Here is a 22,014-nt window from a genome sequence, read left to right as displayed (position 1 = left end):
GTAAGGGAGACTTCAAGAAATGCTCAGCTACAAATTTTATACATAGAGTTTTCCTTTTTTGTATATGGACAGATAGTTGGTTTTTACTAAGAAATTAGATATTGTGTTCATATATGTAGCAGTACTTCCATTTATAATTTCTTCTTCTGGCCAGCCTTCAAACAGCCTCAATTATGTTGAGTCGCACCTTACACTTCAAAACGAGTCCCACTGACTTCAATAGGACTACTTGTAGAGTACAATACTATTCAATGTGAATAAGGACATCAGAATCTGGCTCTTTTCCTGCAACCTGATAAACGCGTTTTTATTCTTAAACTCGTTGTGTGTTTTATCCAAACAATCATCTTCTAAAAATGTGTAAACAAATCTAATTTCCCTTCTGAAGCTGAACTATGATTTGGTATATATCTGCAACTGTCTTAACAAGTGTTTAAACGAGAAGGATCGATAAACAACCACTTGCTTAGAAAATGAGGGGGCAGGTAAGGAGAAATGATTTAGTTATAAACTGCCACCTCTGTAAGATGCAGTTGGCATTGACTGGTCTTGCTTTGTAAAATCTCACTTCCTATACAGCACACCGAACTAGCAACAACAATCCTTCAGTAAAATCTATGCAAGAGTATGACTATTCAATTTGCATGCAGGTGGTGAACTTCTGAAGTCGTATTAAGGCTGAGCCAGGGTGGATTAATTTCCAGTCTTTGATATTCATTAACTCTAGCTTCAGAAAAAAATATAAGGAGATGACACAATTACCCTCAGAGCTTCACTGCAGAGCAACAGCTTTACAATCTCAAGTTCACAACATCATACTAATTGACCAAAAAGGGGTGAATCCCTATGAAGAGAGGTGAAAAAGCATATGGCTCAAGTAAGACACTGCTATTATAGGGCTTTGGAGAGTCAATGATGCTTTGGGGGCACTTAGTTAAATGATCCACATTATTTGCTATTTAAAGCACCTTCTATTATTCAGCCCTTCTTGGGTATCAAATGATCCACTGCCAAACAAAACCCACATTTAGCCTAAAGTTTATGGTAGTCAATGTGCAATTGTCAATTCCTTTGAAAGCAGTAGCAGTCAGTCTCATCACCATATTTCTCTCTTCAGGCCATGAATCCTTTGACCTACAGGGCCCTAGAAAATACATTTGAAAGTAGGAAGATTTGTTCCACAAGAAGGAACAGCAGTAAAAAACTATCACCAAAAGCACGGCTGCTGCAATGTGCCTGAAGTATGATGAGTAGCACCAGCTGAATGTTTTACCTCAGGATCTTCATAGACCTCAGGGTCCATGTGCAAAATTTGAGGGTAAAGAGCGATCCAGTCTCCTTTCCTCAAACTGACTTCCTGATTTCCTCCAAGCTTGAGAATATAATCCTCTTGGCTGATCCGAATGTTCATGGAAGACGAGCACATTCGTAAACTCTCGTTTAAAGCACTCTCTGAATTTAAACAAAGAGGGAAGGAAAAACATTAAAATATGGAAGATGATTGGAAGTTATACATGGCTACAGCTGCTGGATCGCTACAAGTTCAGTAGGGCAGGCTAAAAAAATCCCCAATCATGCTAGATACTACGAGGAGGTAACAAACTATCCCGGAGGGGTTGGGGGGAAAAGCTGCAATTCTGAACCTTTAGATGTAATTCTCACTGATGGTTCTGAGGCATCTTGTAGGCTTTAGGCAGTAGTGAATTTTGGGTGGAAAGCCGTTATTCAGGCATCATGCTGAAAACAACACAATTGAAAGAGATGAATGCTTTATGCATTTACATATATTTTGGAGTAAATACCAGTCAAAGCATTGAAAGGACTATTTAGCCTGCCTTTCAAAAGCCGTCGGTTGTAATAGAAGGACTGTGAGAAAAATCATTTAACTTGTTAATAATGTAGTAATTTTGAGGTATTTTGAGGCATTTTTTAATATCCAACAAGATATGCTGCCAAACTCTGATTTCGATTATTTTCAGAGTGAATGTAAACAATTTGCTTGGCAATTTTAGGAGAGAAAATTCTTTTATTGAATCATGAGAAAAAACATTCTTCTCGGTATTATGGCAAACAAGATTCCTAACATCATCATATCCTGGAAGGCTCCAGAAGCTGAATGTCCTTGCTTTCCCAGTGGCCTTCACCTTTTGCTCCTAGCACGACAGATTTTATGGCTAATTTCCGGCAATTTATCCTGGCAGTTTGAGGAGGAATTCCTTTGGGAATAATATGCATAATTTGCATAAATCATTCTGATAGCATGCATATCAGCATGTAGCTCCTGTCTAGTGCTGCATCTCTCACTTTGTAATCAAAACTGACTATTTTTCCACCAGCATTTATGGGTGCTGTAATATGCGACTTGATTCCTTCTAATCATCAGTGTGAAAAATAGCCTAAAATAGAGTTTCAGTTTCACATGATAATACATTTATGACCGTATTAATGCTCTGTATTATAAAATAAACCTCCTCTAAGTGTCTAGCGTGGCACCATAATCCCTGCACCCAAAGGTTAGTTTATTAGAGACAGTAGCTACACAGCATAGATACATCTGAAAAAGATAATAACAAACGTTCTTTCACTAAAAATTAAATCTGGTGTAGCATGCATAGCAAATAAAGCGGCCTTGGATGCTTTCTCGCAGGAGGTTTTTCCTTAAGCGTGCATTTGTCTAAAGAAATGAGGCTGCGGTCAGCTTTGTGTGGCCAGCGCTGTGATTCAATGTGACGCACAGTGAGTCTGTGCATATTCTTTTGGACTGCCTTCGTTACTATAATCAGGCAGAGTCAAATCGGCTTGTTGGTGACGAAGCCAGAAAAGAACTCTGGTTCCAGAATATGGCCTCTACTGTGGATAGCCACAAGGCACCTGACACGATAGATTTCAACTGGCAGCGCTCTGGCAACAAAACTTTACACGGTACAAAGAAAAGGTCCAGCCTCCACTCTTGTGCTGTCTCCATCCTTGGAAAAATGAAGCTGATAACACCACTTTAGTCTACAATATGAAAATGGTAGCTGACATATGCAGCAACACTGTTCACCCAAGAAATCAAATAAGGAGGAAAAAAAGAAAAGCAAAATAATTATTGACCTGCTGCTGTGAAATAGCAGGTTTACATTTAACATCATGAGCTACACGGTCACATCCTATTGGTTGACATTCTCCCAGGAAGCATGGCAGTCTGTGCTCATTGCAGTATCACAAATGACAATTGGGCAAGCATATCTTATGCAGAAGTTAATCACAATAATGGAGCACAAAGTGTGGCTTAGCGGTCAGATCGTAAATGACAAATCTGTTTTACCTTCCAGTACCAGTTATGTGTGGAAGGCGAGCTTGGCTCTAGCTCTGAGCGATCATGCCGATGATCATTAGATGACAAAAGTAATGAGTCACATTATGATCAACAAAGGAGAATGGAGCTTAGATGGGTTTGCAGTCTAACATTAAAAAATAGACACTCAGCCTTCCACAACCCCGTATGAATGCTGGAGCTATACATTGAGAAGAATGACAACTGCACAATAAAATTGCAGCCTTTACTTGCAGTTGTCATAGTTCAGCAGACACCAGCCAGTGCTACTGACAGACCAGCTGGGTAGCTTGGGAGGCCTTCCATTCTGCACCATGAGGTACAGTAAATTATCCAGCACGGTAGAGCAACATCTGTTTCTATGCTAGTGCCGAACAAACAAGGCAATTTAAAGCATACCAAGGGATAACCAAGCAGCAAATGAACATGACCCTCATTTTTTTCCCTTCTTACACACACGAGATGCTAAACTTCATTGTACAAGCGCTACATAAAGGGGAAGCCAGGCTGTTAGTTGATAAGGTGTTGTCAGAGCGATTTTACATATTTTCTATAAAGAGAGAGACATCTCATAGTATTGTTATTCTTAGAACCCTCCCACTTCTGTCTTCATTTCTCTTATACCAAAGCTAGCACTCAGCTCTCAATTCATTCTAGATTTTTTTAAAAAAACTGTTTCAATATACTTATAAATATTCAGTCTTTAAACCTAATTTGCTATACTTAGTTCACATGCCTTCAAGCATTTGTCTTCCAATTTCCACTGAATAAATGCGTACTAATGAGAAATAGAGCAAGCTGCTGAGGCAAAGCTGGGTGACTTGAGCCTGGCCTGCCACCAGCTTGTGATAGGCAGGCAAATTGAGTTAAAATGAAAAGTCTTGTCAGCTGAAATACAACATGGTAGCCAAACAGCAAGCTGTCAATCATCCAGCCAAAACAAGGGACTGCAGGTAATAAAAGGTCATTGCGAATCATTAGTGCATTTGGCTTTCATATGCAAGTTAATTTTAATTAAACATGATCTCTATCTGTAAATGTTTTATAAAACTTATTGTGCATAATGGATTGTTAATTTTATACTAACATTTAGCAGGTAATAGGGCACTATAATTATTAGAGTGTATTATAGAAAAATAGCTATTGAGTATGCAAATATTTTTGGTGATAATTTACATCATGAATTATAGTGTGCCAACATAAATGATAATGTCTGAAACAAGTGTATCTGTGGCTTACTAAGAACTGAGCAGTACTGACCAGCACATACTAGGGAATATATTTATTTTTTCAAATGTCAGCAACATTTTTTCATGCTTAACACTTGCATTGCAGCTACTTAAAATTTTTCTACCTTTTCATATACATACAATTATTTTTCAAGCAGTTGTCCTTTAGAAACAAATATCTGGAATTCAGCAATGTCATGGGGCAAGAGTACTTCACAATATGAATTAATGTAAAATTATAAAATAAACAAAATAAAGAAAACATGGCTGGAACAAAATGTGCGCTAAATACCATTATTGTTTACTATATATTAGAGCTCCATTGTGAGTCATAATGACTAATAATGTATGTTACTCTGCACATACAAATAAGCACATTCTGGTTCCTGGAGAAGTCAGGACAAAAAGGAAACTGTGCTGTTCCAGAAATAGCTGGGGGGAAAAAAATCAGGCCTGTGATTTGGTGACAGGTCTTAGTTTTTATAGAAGTCTAAATGATGGATTCAGAAGTCAGTCAAGCCATACTGTTCCCTAGACCAGAAAATTTGACCACAACAAAGATGATGTTTCTTTTGACAGATCTTGACTATTCTTCTTCTCCAAACTATGAGGAATCAAAGGTCCTTATAGCTATAGTAAGACAAAACAGGGGTGCAGGAATCAGAACATTTAGAACAGGAAAAGAGTAACAAGCGTAAGATGACAAGGTGATACACATACAAGAATCCCACACGGTCTATCTTACTCATGTCGGGACAGAGGGATGAATTACCGATTCTGTATGCACTGGGTTAAAGGGTGAGATGAAAAGGGAAAAACTTGTTCTCAGATGCTATGGTTAGAATGCTTTAAATGTATAGATGGGGCTTGATCCTGCTTTCTTTATGTACTCAAAACTGTCAGTGTAGCAGCTGGGAATTTTGGGTGTGCAAGCAGTGCAGGATCAGCCCCACATTCTTCCCAATGTATTATTAGCCTAGAGTCACTTTTCATTAAAGCATTTATTTAATGCACCTAGCTGTAGGTGGGTTTTTCTCTTTTTTTATTGTTTTGTGGGACTGTATCTGTTCCTTTATGACTAAAGTGAAAGAAGAACTGAAAGCTGGCTTCTGTTCATACAACATTCATCTTCATCAGATCAGAAAATTTATCAAACTTGTTACAAAAATGTCCAAGGCAGAATCTGCTGCCCTCACTTCCACCCAAACATATAAATTGACTGGTACTAAGGTACTGGAAGGTTTCAAAGAACATCAGTTTGGATGATATATTTAATGTTTTTGAACTTTTTGCTTCAGATGGTTTTAGTGAGGTACTTAAATTGGTTTGATACTTAATGGCACTGGGTGCAAATCATGAAATAGTTACTTTACAAAACTATTTAATTTTTAAAAAGCTAAACATACAATAAGGACAGACGTTTTAAGTTCAGGATAAGGCCGTCTGGCCCAACATGCTTATTATCCTTTTCACATTTTCTTTCATCCAGTCTTCCTGTTTTTTCACCATACCACCCAGTCTCCTCTTCCAAACACACAATAAGTTGTCTTTTGACCGCATTTAAACTTTTTCATTCTTTCCCGGGTAACTTTTTCCATCTATTAACCTTGGTATGACGTAGCTCTACTCATGTTCCCAAACAACATAGATTACATGCTTGGAAAGTCATGTAGTTCATGGACATTCATTCAAAGTAACATTGTCCATCTCCTCTACATCAAAAATGTTCTTTATCAATTTATAAAAGTAAATCTTCACCAACAGACTTCAGTGACTCTGTAATGAAGCCAACTTTCTTATATACAGTTGGATGACCGTATCAGCCTGTACCAAAAAGGTGGGGAAAAAACAAACTCAGTTTTACATTTGTTCTATGATAATCAACTCAGTTTTAAGAAGTGAATGTAAGGGTTTGTGACACTTGCCAGATAAGACAGCCCTGGAGAATAGAGGCTTCTATTATTTGCAAAACAAGTACAGTGTGAGTAAAGAATGAAAACTCTTCCCATCTTTCTTTGCTAATGTGTCTCAGCACTAACCTGAAGGGATCTCTTCAAGGGATGGAAAAGCAATTCAGGCACTGATCCAGTAGGCAGTTAAGCACATGCTCAGTTTCAAGCACACAAGTGGTTCCATTAACTTCAATAGAACTTCAGTCTCTATGTTCTCCTTCAGTGATTGTCCATGCTATAACCAACTGGTGACAATGGAGCCTTGTGTCAAAGGATATGGTAGACATTTTCAGTGGCCTAAGAGTCAGGTGCCTGACTGCCATTTGTCGCTCTGAAAATCAACCCCATTAGCTTTGTGCTGCAGGTGTTTGTGCATTAGGAAATGAACAGAGACCATCAACTCATTACAAAGGCCAATCCAGTCACTAAATGGAAACAATTTTCTATGTCTACTAACATGGTTCACATTTGAATCAGCGACCTAGAAAACTCTGTAATTTCTTACCTATCCCTTAAGATTCTCCATATTATTTCAAGGTTTTATTCATTTTTATTACTAAAAATATTGGATCTCATTTGCAAAGATGCGTCTACTTGTGTTTGGTTAGGAGTCACACATCTGAGGTTACTTTAAAACAAAACAAGATAAAACTGGTTTTGGAAATAGTAAACTACATTTTGAGCACAAATTGATTTTCCTAACTACTTTTATTCCGTTCAGGAAAGGGTCTTTCTTGGCAATACACTACAGAAGTATCTGAAATGCATTAGCACTTCGGCAGATGCTCAGAATCAAACAACTTAATAGGCATATAAACTTTTTTCAAATAATTGCAAAGCTTCGATTTAGCCTTTTGCATACTTTGCATAGTTAATTACCTAGGCTTTAATGTTTACATGCAATGAGAGTATCTACAGCTATAAACTACATAATTTATAATTGATGTAAATGGGTGTTATTATGTCAATTAAGCAGCTGTGTCCTCCACCTTCTCAGTAAACAGAAATGAGTGATAAACTGAGTTTGCAGAAAGATACCCTCTTTTCTTTACAACAGATAAAAATAAATTACCTAGGTAGACCAGGTTGTCCAATTGTTCTCTGGTGAGGTGGATGGTATATCCAGGCCCTTTCTTTTGACCTGTTGACTGCAGCAAATGGTCAATTTCGTCACGCACCACTGCAAGAGCTTCTGGGTGCCGCAGAAGATAATACATGGCCCAGAATGTAGCTGGAATCGTGTTTCCCACAGAGGCCCACAGGAAGGCAAAATGATGTGCTGGGAGAAAATAAGTGAAAAGGAAGATTAATAGCGTTTATTACACTGATTAGATTTGCAGTGTGCTAATTAAAAGATGTTAGGACACAGACCCAGCCAAGGATCAGTGAATGCTAATGAGGACCAATAGGCTTCTGAAGTCTAATTTTCTGCTTAATGAGAATAGTTTGAAATGTAATGGGGGGGGGGAAGAAGAGAAGGGAAGTAAATGCTGCTCAGTTATAATCTCTCTCATTATCACCATTAAGTATCTTGTTTTACCACCTCAGCCAAAAAAAAAAAAAAAATCAATTATCATAGATGGTTGTTTCAGAGTAAAATATTTTATCATTAGCCAATTAGAAAGAACATAAAAAATTTCAAGGTCGCCATTTTGCCTTTTTATTTCAAAGGTCTATAGTAAATTATTTTATTTTAGACAAGCAATCATTCATAAGTTTCCTACCTGCTTTGTCATAATCTTGGAGCAGCTCATATTTCTCTAATGTATCTTTTCTGGCTTGGATCACTTCTGACCCTCCCATCCATTTTGCCATGTTCCGAAGTAAAAAATGATGTATAAGCTCCTTCCGAATCTTCTTGGTAACTCCTAGCAACTCAATTGGTATGTTTGCAGCTAAATAGGGAAAGTTGGCATCAAACTTGGTAAATTTGTCTCTGATTTCACTAATAACATTGTGGCCATCTGCAGCAGGATCTCTTCCATATAGTGTTATAAAACTGGCTTCAAACATTAGAAAGCTGCAGAACTTGTACATTTTTTCTGTTTTCCAATCTGTTGCTTGTGAGCATTTCCATTCAAATATATGCTGGAGATTTTTCATCATGTGGTCAGAAATTATGTCCAAAGGCTTGCCTTGCAGATATTGGTAAATTCGATGCAGATTTTCGTTTAGGTTTGGGAAATTTGACAAAGAGGGATAGCCAAAAGTTTTTGATGCCATTTTATCAGCAAATTCATAAAATTCAAGTTGCTTGCTATTTCTGATCACATAAACATACTGGAATGGGTCCATGATAAAGGTAATATATCTACCTGAACAGAAGAAAAAGAACCACATATACAGATCAGTACTTTTGTGATACTACTACTATTATTAATAATATTCAATGTTAATTTAAGCCAGTGGTTCCCAAACTTGTTCCGCCGCTTGTGCAGGGAAAGCCCCTGGTGGGCCGGGCCGGTTTGTTTACCTGCCGTGTCCGCAAGTTCGGCCAATCGCGGCTCCCAGTGGCCGCGGTTCGCTGCTCCAGGCCAATGGGAGCTGCTGGAAGCGACGGCCAGTACGTCCCTCAGCCCATGCCGCTTCCAGCAGCTCCCATTGGCCTGGAGCAGCAAACTGCGGCCACTGGGAGCCACGATTGGCCGAACCTGCGGACGGGGCAGGTAAACAAACCGGCCCGGCCTGCCAGGGGCTTTCCCTGCACAAGCGGCAGAACAGGTTTGGGAATCACTGATTTAAGCCATTCCCCCCAAGCGTTTCAAGTGATAAGCACATAGAAATCTTCAAAAGTTAGTTGTAAAAAGAGAGAGAGAGAGAAAAATTACAATAATTAGTTTTTTAAAAAAGTCAGAGACTTTATTTTTGTAGTAGACTAGAATGAGGGAGGTCAAGTGTAGATTGAGCTATTGTTTTGACAACAGTAGAGGGTGACATAATCATGGTACTTCGGAGTCATATGAATCATTTACTAACTTGGCAAAACTCATGAAAAATACAATATAGCTTTATTATGCTTTTCAAAAGCACTTTGAAAATTATACATCTTCAAGCAGAAGAGAATAAATTATGTGGACCAGGTTAGTCCCAACAACCAAGGCTTCAATTTTACAATGAGCTCTGCACACCTTCCGGCATATACTTGGTCCTGCCTCAGTGTAGTGGGCTGAACTAGATGGCTTCTGGACTAGATGACCTACATTTCTATGATTATATAGAGCCCACTGAAATCAATGGGGGTTACCATGAACACAGGGGTCCATCTACATGGAAGTCTATTGTAGGATCAGGGCCCATGAGGTTTCCCATAGCCCAAAGAAAACATGACAACTAAAATACCTTTTCAGTCTTGTTTACTTCTTCCATGTTTTCCTGACTTTTTAAAATTTAACAGGATGATGCAGCTTTATTATAGTATCAACAAATTATAACCTGATGGTTTATTTAAAAAAAAAAAAGTTTGCTGTGCAATATACCATCATTTTAAAACAATGGAAAAGTATTTTTGGAAGTATGCTATCCTATCTTGATTTTAAGCTAACCCCAAAGAAAGAGAACCCAATATTATCGCATCAGAATGCACTAACAACATACTCTATCACCCTTTCTTACATTCGTAATCAGAAGAGATAGTGCTGACCTGACAGCAACATTACAGAGAGAATTCACATTAATTTTTACTTCCTTTTAAAATGTTCCATTTATTTTTCTGTGTGAGATGTTTTTAGGGTTAATTTTGTAGCTTCTTTCCCCATAAAGTCAATTACTAGTAAAGAGATTCTGGTAAGTCAAACTGCTGGTCATTTGTCAGGGATCAAAAAAAATAATGCTCCCAAAATAAAATTAATTCTGAATTTACTATAGCTGGGCCCATGCTAAGTTTAAATTTACAGTAAAGGTTTGTGAGTCTTAACTTGTGCATATATTAGAAAAAAAAATTCATTAAAATGTACATATATTCAGTGAAATATCCACACTATAAAAGAAGAAAAGGAACAATCCTTACAAGATCTGAGTCCTAATTCTGCCCTGCTGAATGGGTGAAACTCCTTTTGACTTTAATGGGAGCTGAACATGTGTAATTGAGGACAGAATTTGGCTCTGTGTACATAAAGTAGCCACTATTTAAAAGTCAGCAATTACTCCTCGGTAACATATAGTGGTATGTGAGAGTCCATAGTTATTTTCTGTTTTGACTGTGAATACATATACCATGGTGTGGTAATTATGAGTACATATTGGACTCTTATATTCCTGTTGGAATCAAGGGGTTGCACAAAACACATATCAAGGTAGAATTCTGTCCAAGGTCTTTGTCAAAGAAACATTTTTGAGTGTTTTTAAGTTACTCTTTGTTTGTTTTACTATAATGTAATTTCCTAATTAAACAATGTGGCATTGGGATCTTAGAGTTACTTCCTTTCTTGGTCTAAAAATAATCATGGCAGACTACTGCAGTGTCAGGAGCAGTACTGAAGCTTCCTGACCTTGCTCCAATCACTAGATAAGAGGTCTCTCTTACTAGATTGCAGGACGTGAATGCATTTTTGATCTCAGAATAAGCGCTTCTTTAACTTTTTAACTCCAGGATACCCAAGATCTTTGTTGGAGATCTGAGTGTTGCCAACCTTCAGCACTCTTCACCACTTCAGTTCTTATACCTTTTCTCCTCAAGACCCTTTACTGAGGCCACTATCTTTCTGATCAAGGGCTGGAAATAAAAAACCTTTGGTATGATTTTTAATAAGTAGACTGGAGCGCTATTAACCCTAAAGAAGTTAGCTAGCTTTCCAACTTTGAGTTTACAGGGTAAACAATTTTAAGTTAAGATTTTTTAATTAATATTAATTTAAACCATCTGTGCACCATCTGCTTATATCACATGCAAAATACGAGTTTCTTTGTGATCTTTAATCAGACATTTAGCAAATGCACATCAATTCTGATAATTTAAAAAAAATAAGCAACATGATTCTAAGCAAATTATTCTTCAAGCAAACAACATCATTTTAATAAATAATCTTAAAACAACATTCATTCAATGTTAGTGTAATTACAAACTTTTGGAAAGAAAAGACTTCACTCAGAATTTTCTATGATTAAGGGGTGCCACAGATGAACATTTCTATTAGTCTTATTTTCCAGCTGATAAAAAAATGCTAAAATATAATTCATTTTTGCAAAGTCAAATTCAGCTTCCAGGCCACATCATTGCCAAAAAGTCAACAAATTATAGGAATATATGACACAAAAACTCTGTTACAATATTTACAAAATTCTAATGAGAGATATTTAACCCATATATAGAGAAGGCAAAAATTGCTGGTTTAAAAAAAAATGGTGCAAATTGTTAAGGTACTTCCAATAGAACCTATGCCCAAGTAACTTAAGATTTTAGATCTCTTTCTAAATAAAGACCAAAACCTACAGGTCACTAGTTGCGGCTATAAAACTGTTGAAGTGTTACTAGCAACTGGAACTTTTAGTGATTTCTGTCCTACTTGCACATAGAAGAACTACATAGCAGCTATACCTGTTTAACAGTGTATTCATATTTGTGTACTGTGTTGTGGCCATGTTGGTCCCAGGATATTTGAGACACAAAGTGGGTGAAGTAATATCTTAAACTGGACCAACTTCTGTAAAAAGATATTACCTCACCCACCTTGTGTCTGTGACATATTGTCAATTACCTGGTATAATAATGTAAAAATAGCTCCTCTATCTACATACAATCCCTCAGCAGCATTTTGGGATCTAAAACCAATCATCAAAGTTTGTTGATTTCAACTATACGTTATTGTAAATAATATTAGGATTATAATTTTTTTTTGCATGGGCTAATTAAGTAGCTCTCTCTCTCTCTCTCTCTCAAAAAAAAATTAAAAAATCATTTTATTTCCCCTATTGGGCTCTGTTTTCACTTCTACAGAGCAATGTCTATGTACTGGCGGTAACAGGCACTAACAAATGCAGGCCTTCCTACATTTGTGAGTCATTATTCAGCACTTTAATAGGCATGCCCCCCAAATGCCCCCACACTGCAGATACCATCAGGAGCTACCTCTCAGAAGTGAACCCATACCATAAACAAAGAAACCAAAATTTTGGTGCTCACCACAGCTTCCATCTGACTAGCTGTAGGAGCTAATTCCCAAATTTGCTAAAAAGTGCAGGATAACAGACCACAAGATCTCCAAAGTAGTGGCTTTAAATATTAAATCCATTTATACTGAATCCACTGTGACAATTTTAAAGTCCTTTGTAGCTGTTCAACAACGTCTGTGGACACTAAAAATCCTTTTTCATAACCATTTGAGAAGACATGTCTGTACAGTAAAATCATGCTCAAATTCCTTCTAACTTAGTAAGCTGAGTAAACTCTTCTATTTAATACCATAAAAACAAGTAAAATTAGCTGAATATTTCACTCGTTCCTGTAAAAGCCTTCAGATTCCTTCTCCATCTGTGGACATGACTGTTCTTCTCTTTCCAATCCTTCAGGTTTTATTAGAGCCACTACTGAGAATGCCTAAGATATCTCCGTTCCGCTTACACAGTCTCCTCAGAACAAAAGATTGATGCAGAAGATATGAAAATTGTCAACTGTTGGTGAATCCTAGCACATAAATCAGTATTTGTATGATAGTTAAGAAATTATTCTAATAATGCACTCTGGGCCCTTTTAAATGCTAATTATGAATGACAAGCATTTCATATGATATATAATGATGTAAGTTATTAAAATAATATTTTCAATGGACTTCAGTGCTTAAATAGTTAAGATAAATTACTTTTCATCTATTTTTGGATTGAAAAGCTTTTTAATGGTATATATGTATATTAATTTTTTAAAATGTACTAGGAGTGCTTTTAAAGAGGCTAAATGTACTTAATATAACAACTATAAGATGTAGATTCTCTTCTTTAAAATTGAGATTGGTTAGTCAAAAATATACTACTACAACATCCGGTATGGTTCCTAATCACGTATCAGTAAAAGTAAACAAAGTCTTATCATGAAAAACAATGAAAAGACTTTTCAAGGGTCTTAAAGTTCTTACCTAGTTGGCTGTCTATTTGTTCTTGATCCTTATCAAGTAAAAAGGTTGGATTTGGAAGTACTATCATATAGAAACAACTCTTTTTTTAAAGACTATCACATTTACGTAATCGTCCTCTTATTAGGAAGATTTTGCTGAACTGTTGACAATGATGTACAGTAGTGCTTCGCCGGTATGACGTTTAGGGAAAACGATTCTGCTGCACCACCACACAAAACCAATTAGAGAACTATTTTCTGCGACAGGTCAGGAATTTACATTGTTTCTCAGAGAAAGATGTGCTTTTTAATTTCTTTATTAAGATGACATCCATGTCCCTTGCGACTTTTCGGAATGACAATCATTTGCTCATCACATGGGAAAGTACAATCAGTGAAATCGCATTACCGGTACGGGGCAATGCCAGAAACTCCAAGCATCGTTCCACATTTTCCAAATGAACTACTTTGAGAACTGATAATTAGAACAATATATATTGATAGAATTTTTTGACAAGACCTTTATTCACCCACCAGGGGGGTAAAGTAATGATAGTACATATAAAACAGGGGAAGTTCTGTTTGCTGCACACACAAACATCATCTTTGTCAAATCACTAAAACATCATGAAATCCAGTGTGTCTTGGTATCTAAGGTTATGATATGAAGTACTAACTAAGCTTTAAAAAAACCCCAAACAAAATAAAAACAAACGAGGGTTCGCTACTATTTCTCTTTAGTAAAATCTCAGTATTCAATGTTTTCAATATTGAATTATAAAAAGTGACGTTAAAGTATATATGGATATAAATTCACAAAACTTGGGATATTCCAAAATAATGACAAATTTAGTTGTGTAACTCACTCTATTTGCCTCACTATTTTAAGCACATATTGCATTAATCAATGAATCCCTTAGTACAATATCTAGGGATGAGAAGATGGATTAAAGGCAGAATTTTTACCATCACACTGAGATGGGATTTGTTAATTTAAGTCTCAGTCACATATTTTAACACTTTAACAAATTAACACACTAACCCTTTTCTTATATTAAAATATGAAAAAGGGAGAGAGAAAGAAATGTCCCACACAAGTTCTGAAGTGCAACTGTACCCAATTTTATTAGTATATTCATAACGGCTGTCTTGCTTTGAGTTATTATTATTAATCTGCATTCAGAAGCAGCCATTATTTTATACATTATGAAAGTATATTAACAATAGTACGAACAGATTACATTTTACCAAAAGTAGTTTCTGTGCATGTGCTGTAGTCCCTTTCTAAATGAAAGAACTTCTTTTAAGTTTCAAAACAGCAAAAGGAATGAATTAAGGTAATAAAACTAACAACTTGTAAAATTGCACATCTAAAAATTAAGCAATTTTTGGTTACATGGAGAAAGAGTTTCAAAAATGAGCATCCTGTTTGTAACCTGATAACTTGAAATTGGTTGAAGAATGGCTTGGATTTTTATTTAAAATTTTAAATATCTAAAAATAAAAACTTTCCCTGCTGCTGGGAGATTATAGAGCAGACTTCATTAAGTTCACACTTTGGTCTGAAACTCCCTAAAAATATGGGAATAGTAGAAAAAATGAGAGTGCTTCCACTATAGCAGTGTTAATTCATGCTACTGTAAAACTGTTAATTTGAACTAGGATCACAGAAGTTAGAGAAGAAAAAACCCACTAAATTACTGAGTCTATCTACCTACACATTTTAAAAGATATAAAGAAAGCATTAGGGGCCATCCTGCATTCCTGTACCCCAAAGTTTCCAAATGAAATCAAGGTGACTTTTGTGAATGTAAGCCAGAGCAGGATTAGGCCTAAAATTAAGAAGATATAAAGCGCTGAAGTTACTGTATTTCAGATCATTATCTCAGTCTCTATTATTATGCCAGTGTCAGGACCTATGGTTAGGCAGGAAGTTTCCATGTTCTAATCCTGATTGTATCAATGAGTCAGTGTGTCACTCATTTCCTAGTGCTCCTGTCAACCCAGATGTAGAGAGGGTAAAAAATATATTCTGTACAATTTTTATGAATATTTTCTAAATTTGATGTAATGTTTTCCTGTGCAATGTTAAGATGATATTAGTTCTCACTTCTATAGAGAACACAATCTACAATAAATATTCTGTTTACCTATATTATATGTGCTGGCATAATATGTGTGCGTATACTAACTCACACTATATATATACACACACACACACACACAAAATTATAGTTGTGATTATATATAATACACATTAAAATATTTCATTTACAAAGTAATTTTCGTTGGTCATGTGGCTCTAAAACTTAGACCTGTCATAAGTACAGATAAAGGCTTTTCAATAAATAAAATTCTAAATAAAATATAAAAATGTTAATAATTAATTTAATTGACATAAAAGGCAAGAGAAATAGTAAAATGCTTCTCACCAGCAATGTGTACAGTGAAAACATCTCCAAATTTTCGTTGCTGAGATATCAAGAATTTGAAAGCATCTTTCCTAAAAGTTAAGGCCTTCCCAATGAAAGGAATCCAACCATTTATTAACGGGGGTTCTCCGGTCCTCCTGTTAAAAACATTAGAGAAAAGGGGATTAACTTTGCATGATAGCAACTCATATACATTTGATAACATGAACCTTTATATATATCATTCTCTCAATATAAAATGTATTATAGAGAAAGTTCTTCATATATGTTGGCAGGTTAAATCTAATCGCACCTCTGTGCACAAAAGGCTCACTGTAGCGATTATGAGAAATAAGACAGAAATTGAGGTGCTTTTACTACACAGCACAATATCTTCCTATCAATCTCATAACGTTATATATGATCTATGGAAATCTACATTCTATAGAAAATCCTTAGAGATGTGGTAATGAAAGTGTCATAGCAAGAGATCTCTCACACAGTATTTTGCATGTCAATGTAAACTAAATCAGAAGGCAATTATTTAAGTAATTAGGAGGCTGACATACCATAGAAAAGGGTAGTCCTATAGATTTTTTACACTCTACCTACACCCCAAAGTGCTATAATTCTAACTAAGCATTTTTTAAAAACAGAATAATAATAATAAGGACCAAATACTTAACACAGTTTTTTAGTGTGTGTGTCTCTACAGTTCTTGTACCTGCAAGATAGCAACTTATGTGAATGGTTTATAACTGCTTTTCCATATAATTATATACGCCAACTTATGAGAAGCATACTCTGTGTATCACTTATATTTTAACAATAGCAGAGTGACATTTTAAGTTATGTTAGTTTTTTCCTTTTTTAATGCTGACCTACTATCCTATTCATAACTGCAAGTTTCCTCCCTTAGTACTGATATTTAGTTGCCTGAATATGATTTGAGCACATAAAGCAAGTCTGTTTTAGAAAGGATTAAAACAAATATTCACAAACAACTGATTCTACAACCCATCTGTGAAGGTGACTTATACTACATGCAGAACAACTCATTCTGATTAATCATAAGATATTTACTAGCTTGAATCTAATCAAAGATCAAGGGATCACAAGCTTTACTACTGTCATACACAGCATGGATTTTTGTGCAGCAGGGTTAACCCTATCATAGTCTCCTATTTTTCCATAGCCTGTTATAACAGAAAATCAAAAAGAAAAGAGAAATGTGCCATTTCGATATTTAGCTCTTTAAAAAAATTAAAACCTCTTGTTTTGATGAATGCACATGAATGAAATAAGCCATATGACTTGATCTCTTCCTACATTTAATACTAACCGAACACACTCATTTTTCTAATAATTATTTATATAGTAGCTTGGGATAATATTTTTTTCTTTCACAAGTGCTGTACGACAAACTGGAAAATAATTTTTGTAGCCTAAAAAGATACATTGGATACTATGACTTTTTTTGGGGTGTGTGTGTGTGCGGGGTATTTCTCTTTTATACTTTACTTAACCAACAAACGTATCCTAGAACCTCTAGCGGCCAGTACCAGCATTATTTGTTCAAGTGGCACAAAAATGGCCAAGGACCAAAGACAACTTTGTAATGGTTAATTCTATTTCAAATGAAAACAGGAAAGGAACTAATCTGAGATTAGATAGAGGGATCACCAAACCGGGAACTCTGACATCTTACACCATACCCTCAATTATCCTCTCAAAGCCTGTAAGGAATCTGGATGGTTTACCAATATTTTTTTCAGACTATTAAGTCCCAGCAATAGCCTGCTTTCACTTCCTGGGTTGGACATTACGCCGCACAAGTAACATTGTGACAAATATTTAGATAGGCTTTTTGTCATATTTTAATTTAATGCATCTAATTTCACCCTCCATGCTCTGTCATTCGGTCAAAAGCTGTATTCCTCACAAGGTTTCCGCGGGGTAAAAAGGATGCAGCTCAGAAATCCAGGGGAAAATTAACTTAATGCTCCAAGTCTGTGGGATCACATCAGGGAGACATTTTGCTATCACAAAGACGTGAGGGTCATCGTTTGCTTCAGACATGTTTAGCTCAGCGGCAATAAGCTTAACACTGTTAAACACCATGTCAAGGCTATGCGTATTTCAGAGGAAAATATAACGGTAGTTCAACTTACGACCCATAGTAGACTGATAACAGAAATGTGTCTTCATTTTTACCTTTACTTCTCTTAGGAAGATGGAGGTCACCTTAATGACTTATAGATGTCTGCCGACATATAGCAAAGGGAATAGAGAACCCGATATATATTTTATAAGCTCCCAAAATATAATGCTTCACTGCACAAACTTTTAAGCAGTATAATACACCTGATTTGGGCTTCCTAAACCGTTCTCATCTGTAATAAAGATTTCAGGTATATATCTGACACTGCATATTGACTAGGAATGATAGGTTGGTTTTAAAGCTATTTGAAAGAGCCATAATACAAGCCTCTAGAAACATTTAATATTTGTTTAATTATTTCTTTCAACTCCTAATTCATAATTCACTTTTTGCAGCCTTTACAAAATGTATTATAAAAGCTAAAGTTAGGTTGTCCCAAATGGGCTGTTAATATACGTATATAAGAAATATAAATGGTTTAAAGCATTTTCTTCTTAGCATTGAGAGAATAAAATTACATTGCTCTGACTTTTAAAAAAAACAAAACAAAAAATTCAAATTTGAACTGTTTAGTTTCCAGTTTATCAGTAAAACCAAGTTTGTATTCAATATATCAGAGCTACTTACTAGCATTGATGTGATCTCTGTGTTACAGTGCACAAGGCAAGTCAGATCTAGCCCAATTGTTATAATAGTTTAATCCAGTCAACATAATTTGTAATTTATAGTATTCCCAGGCCTTTTCAACTTTCTTATTACAGCTTTAAGGGCTCATTCTGCTTGTGTCCATGGGTAACTTTACTCACCTGAGCAGTCACACTGAAGTCAATGGGACTAATCAGGCATATGAAAGTAGGGTTTAAAAAATAAAACATCAGAAATAAATTTATTGTAACCTATAATTAGACAGACTAGTTAAGAAGGATAGTGAAAACCAGGCTATGAGTACTATCAACAACTATTAAATGGAGAGGGAATTTAAAACAGCATTATGCAAAGACATTTAGCTATCATGTACTGTTTGTAAATAGCATACACAGATTATAAAAACTGCATTTTTTTTATCTGAAAGCCAACATAGTTCCTCATTACTAGGTTACAAGATTGTTATTGCATCTATTCAATGCAAGGAGCAAAGTTTTGGAATGTGTTGACTGTCTTTTAAGAGATTTTTTCCCCTTTGGTCACCCAAAAATCAAATAATTGAATGAGCTGTGAATTATTTAACTAAGGCAACATATTATTTTAAAAATGTGAAGATCACACCTATGTCACAGGCATGCTCACCAGCAGAGAGTCTATAAAACAGAGGAGGACAGTGGACTTGAAAAGCAAATGATATGAAGTATAGCTAAATATCAATACAAATACAAATTATTTTTTTTTAAATTGAAAGTGGCAAGTCCTCAAAATACTATTTTTTTTTACAGTTAATATAACTGAATAATTTGGGAAATCAAATTTGGGACACCATTCACTATATTCTGTGAATGTGAACATACTGTTTTTTCATTGAAAAAGAAAAAAAGATCCAAAAGTTAGCAAGTATCATTATTATATATTGCCAGCAGATATCTCCAGTACAAAAACTATTTTTTCCATATAAAAATATCTAAGGCTATTCTTTTTTTAGTTACACTGCTGTAACTCCATCAAAGTCTATGGGGTAGTCTGGCTTTAACAGAGAAGAATTTTTGCCATTTCAGGAGTTATTTGTTTTCTAAAGATAGCAGATGCCTATAATTCATCTCCAATTTATGCAAAAACCATAGTGTATCTATTAGTATAGCAGATGAACAGGTTAATTTTTCTCTTTGCACATAATAAATCATAAGTGCGTTAACACTCATAGTTGCATTTCATGAACATAAACCTTCTGTTTAATAATATGTGTTTACAACCAGAATCAGACATATAGTAATCTCTTGCCTGGGATAAACATTAATCCAGATCTGTCTAGAAAAATTATACAATTCATTACCATAAGTAATCTCTATTGTGCCCTGTGTTTAACCTTCATCTTTTTTCCTGTCCTATAATCTTGCAAATCCACCAGTGGTATGCGATTGGCATCTGGTGTTAACACAACCCTTGCTGCACAAAGAACAACTGAAAAAGCCCACATGAAAGTGTCACTCCATGGGATACCAGTGATTCAGCTGAATACTTCTGAGCAACTTTCATTGAAGTTGCTGATAAAGGTCTAATAAAATTGCTTGTCATGAAGAAGGACCTTTTCACTTTACCATCATTGCCAAAAATTTAAAGCTACTGATTTCAAGCTTGATTTGATTTCTTGGTAGAGAAGTTAATTCCCTGCTCTAGTACTTCTCATCAAAGTATTAAATGTAACCACAAAGTAAAAAGCAAGCTATGCTGAATTTTTAGAAAAGACAATGTATCGGTACAGATGTAGAACAAAAGCTATTATGAACATGTCAAAACAGTTTTCAGTTATTCACAGGTTCTATCATAATATTTAAACAACAAGACATGACAGGCAGTGTGTTTCTGGGGCCTATGAATACTTTGACTGAGACATGAAGAATGAGGCCACAGGCTTCATACCCCAGAAAGGTAATCCCCAGAAATGTGGTGCCTGTAGTGTCTTATTGTATTAGGAAAAAGAGAACACAGGACATTTAGGACAGTGTGAGGCTAGCAAGTCTATGTATTTTAACTGACTCCTCCTTTGATTTAGTAGTTACAGAACCCTACCATATTCGTATCTGGATACCATAGTGTTAGGTACTCTATAAGTAAATGGATAGAGAGAATATTATTTTCTTCTAATTACACTGGTCTACAATTTTTGAGACGTTGTCTGCTTCAGAGATAAAATGTGCTATTTATTATGTATTTTGATGTGCTGAATTCAAATATGACAATTAAAACAACTGATTGGTGACTGTTTCTAAGATATTTAAGTTTTTACATTTTATGTCTATGTATATTGTGTAGATAGTAGAGTTTTAATCATAAATTGTAAACCTAGGTCTTTTCATGTGTTTATGGTTTCTTTACATGATAATATTTCACCTGTCCTGTTTATGTAACACTTTAAAAATCAGCAAAAGGGTTATATATATAAAATTTATTATGAAACAAAAGGCAAAAAACTACTATGTACATAGTTTAGTCCTATTCAATGTCTACTCGGCGCTTCTTGGCTTGTCTCTTGTATTCATTAAATGGAGCATCTCTTGTCACTGTCCAGCAATAGTCTGCAAGCATTGATGGGCTCCATTTGCCCTGATAGCGTTTCTCCATTGTTGCAATGTCCTGGTGAAATCGCTCATCGTGCTCGTCGCTCACTGCTCCGCAGTTCGGAGGAAAAAAATCTAGATGAGAGTGCAAAAAATGTACTAAACTATGTACATAATATAGTATGGGGTACTGGGCATATAGCTGATGGAATGTTTGGATAATGCACAGTCCACTTTTTCTTCTTTGACACACCTTTCCCAACTGGAGGCACCATGCAGAAGTAACAATTGCTGGGAAATATCAGAGGGGTAGCCGTGTTAGTCTGAATCTGTAAAAAGCAACAGAGGGTCCTGTGGCACCTTTGAGACTAACAGAAGTACTGGGAGCATAAGCTTTCGTGGGTCAGAACCTCACTTCTTCAGATGCAAGTCTGGGATGCTGGGATGATCTGTTGGCTCTCTCCAAATCATTGGCACTGCAAAAGGCATAGATTTCCTTTTCCTGTTCAACCACTGGCCAAGATTTGTTGCACAAGTGTTTCAGCATATGTGTGGGGCCCACCTCTTGTCCTGATCTCCAATTTTGCAGACAAAATAAAGGTGATAGGCTTTCTTAACCATAGTGGTTATACTGAGCTTTTGTGATGCAAAAGTCACTTCACCACAAACATAGCAGAAGTTATCTGCACTGTTC

At 35.8% G+C, this 22,014-nt stretch overlaps 1 protein-coding gene across 1 annotated transcript in view; it reads right to left on the bottom strand.

The window, feature by feature from the left end:
- LOC128831111 (cytochrome P450 7B1) overlaps nucleotides 1-22,014 on the bottom strand; it is a 193,316-nt gene that overhangs the window by 8,703 nt on the left and 162,599 nt on the right. The window contains exons 2-5 of the mRNA XM_054017236.1: nucleotides 15,975-16,111; nucleotides 8,225-8,815; nucleotides 7,573-7,779; nucleotides 1,274-1,452 (exon numbers count right to left, since the gene is read on the bottom strand). Coding sequence (XP_053873211.1) covers nucleotides 1,274-1,452; nucleotides 7,573-7,779; nucleotides 8,225-8,815; nucleotides 15,975-16,111 — 1,114 coding nt within the window. The remainder of the gene's footprint in view (nucleotides 1-1,273; nucleotides 1,453-7,572; nucleotides 7,780-8,224; nucleotides 8,816-15,974; nucleotides 16,112-22,014) is intronic.

The sequence above is a fragment of the Malaclemys terrapin genome, chromosome 2 (assembly GCF_027887155.1).
Source record: "Malaclemys terrapin pileata isolate rMalTer1 chromosome 2, rMalTer1.hap1, whole genome shotgun sequence".
NCBI lineage: Eukaryota > Metazoa > Chordata > Testudines > Emydidae > Malaclemys > Malaclemys terrapin.
The sequence above is the reverse complement of the archived record's forward strand: the minus strand, read 5'-3'. Positions and strand labels throughout refer to the sequence as shown.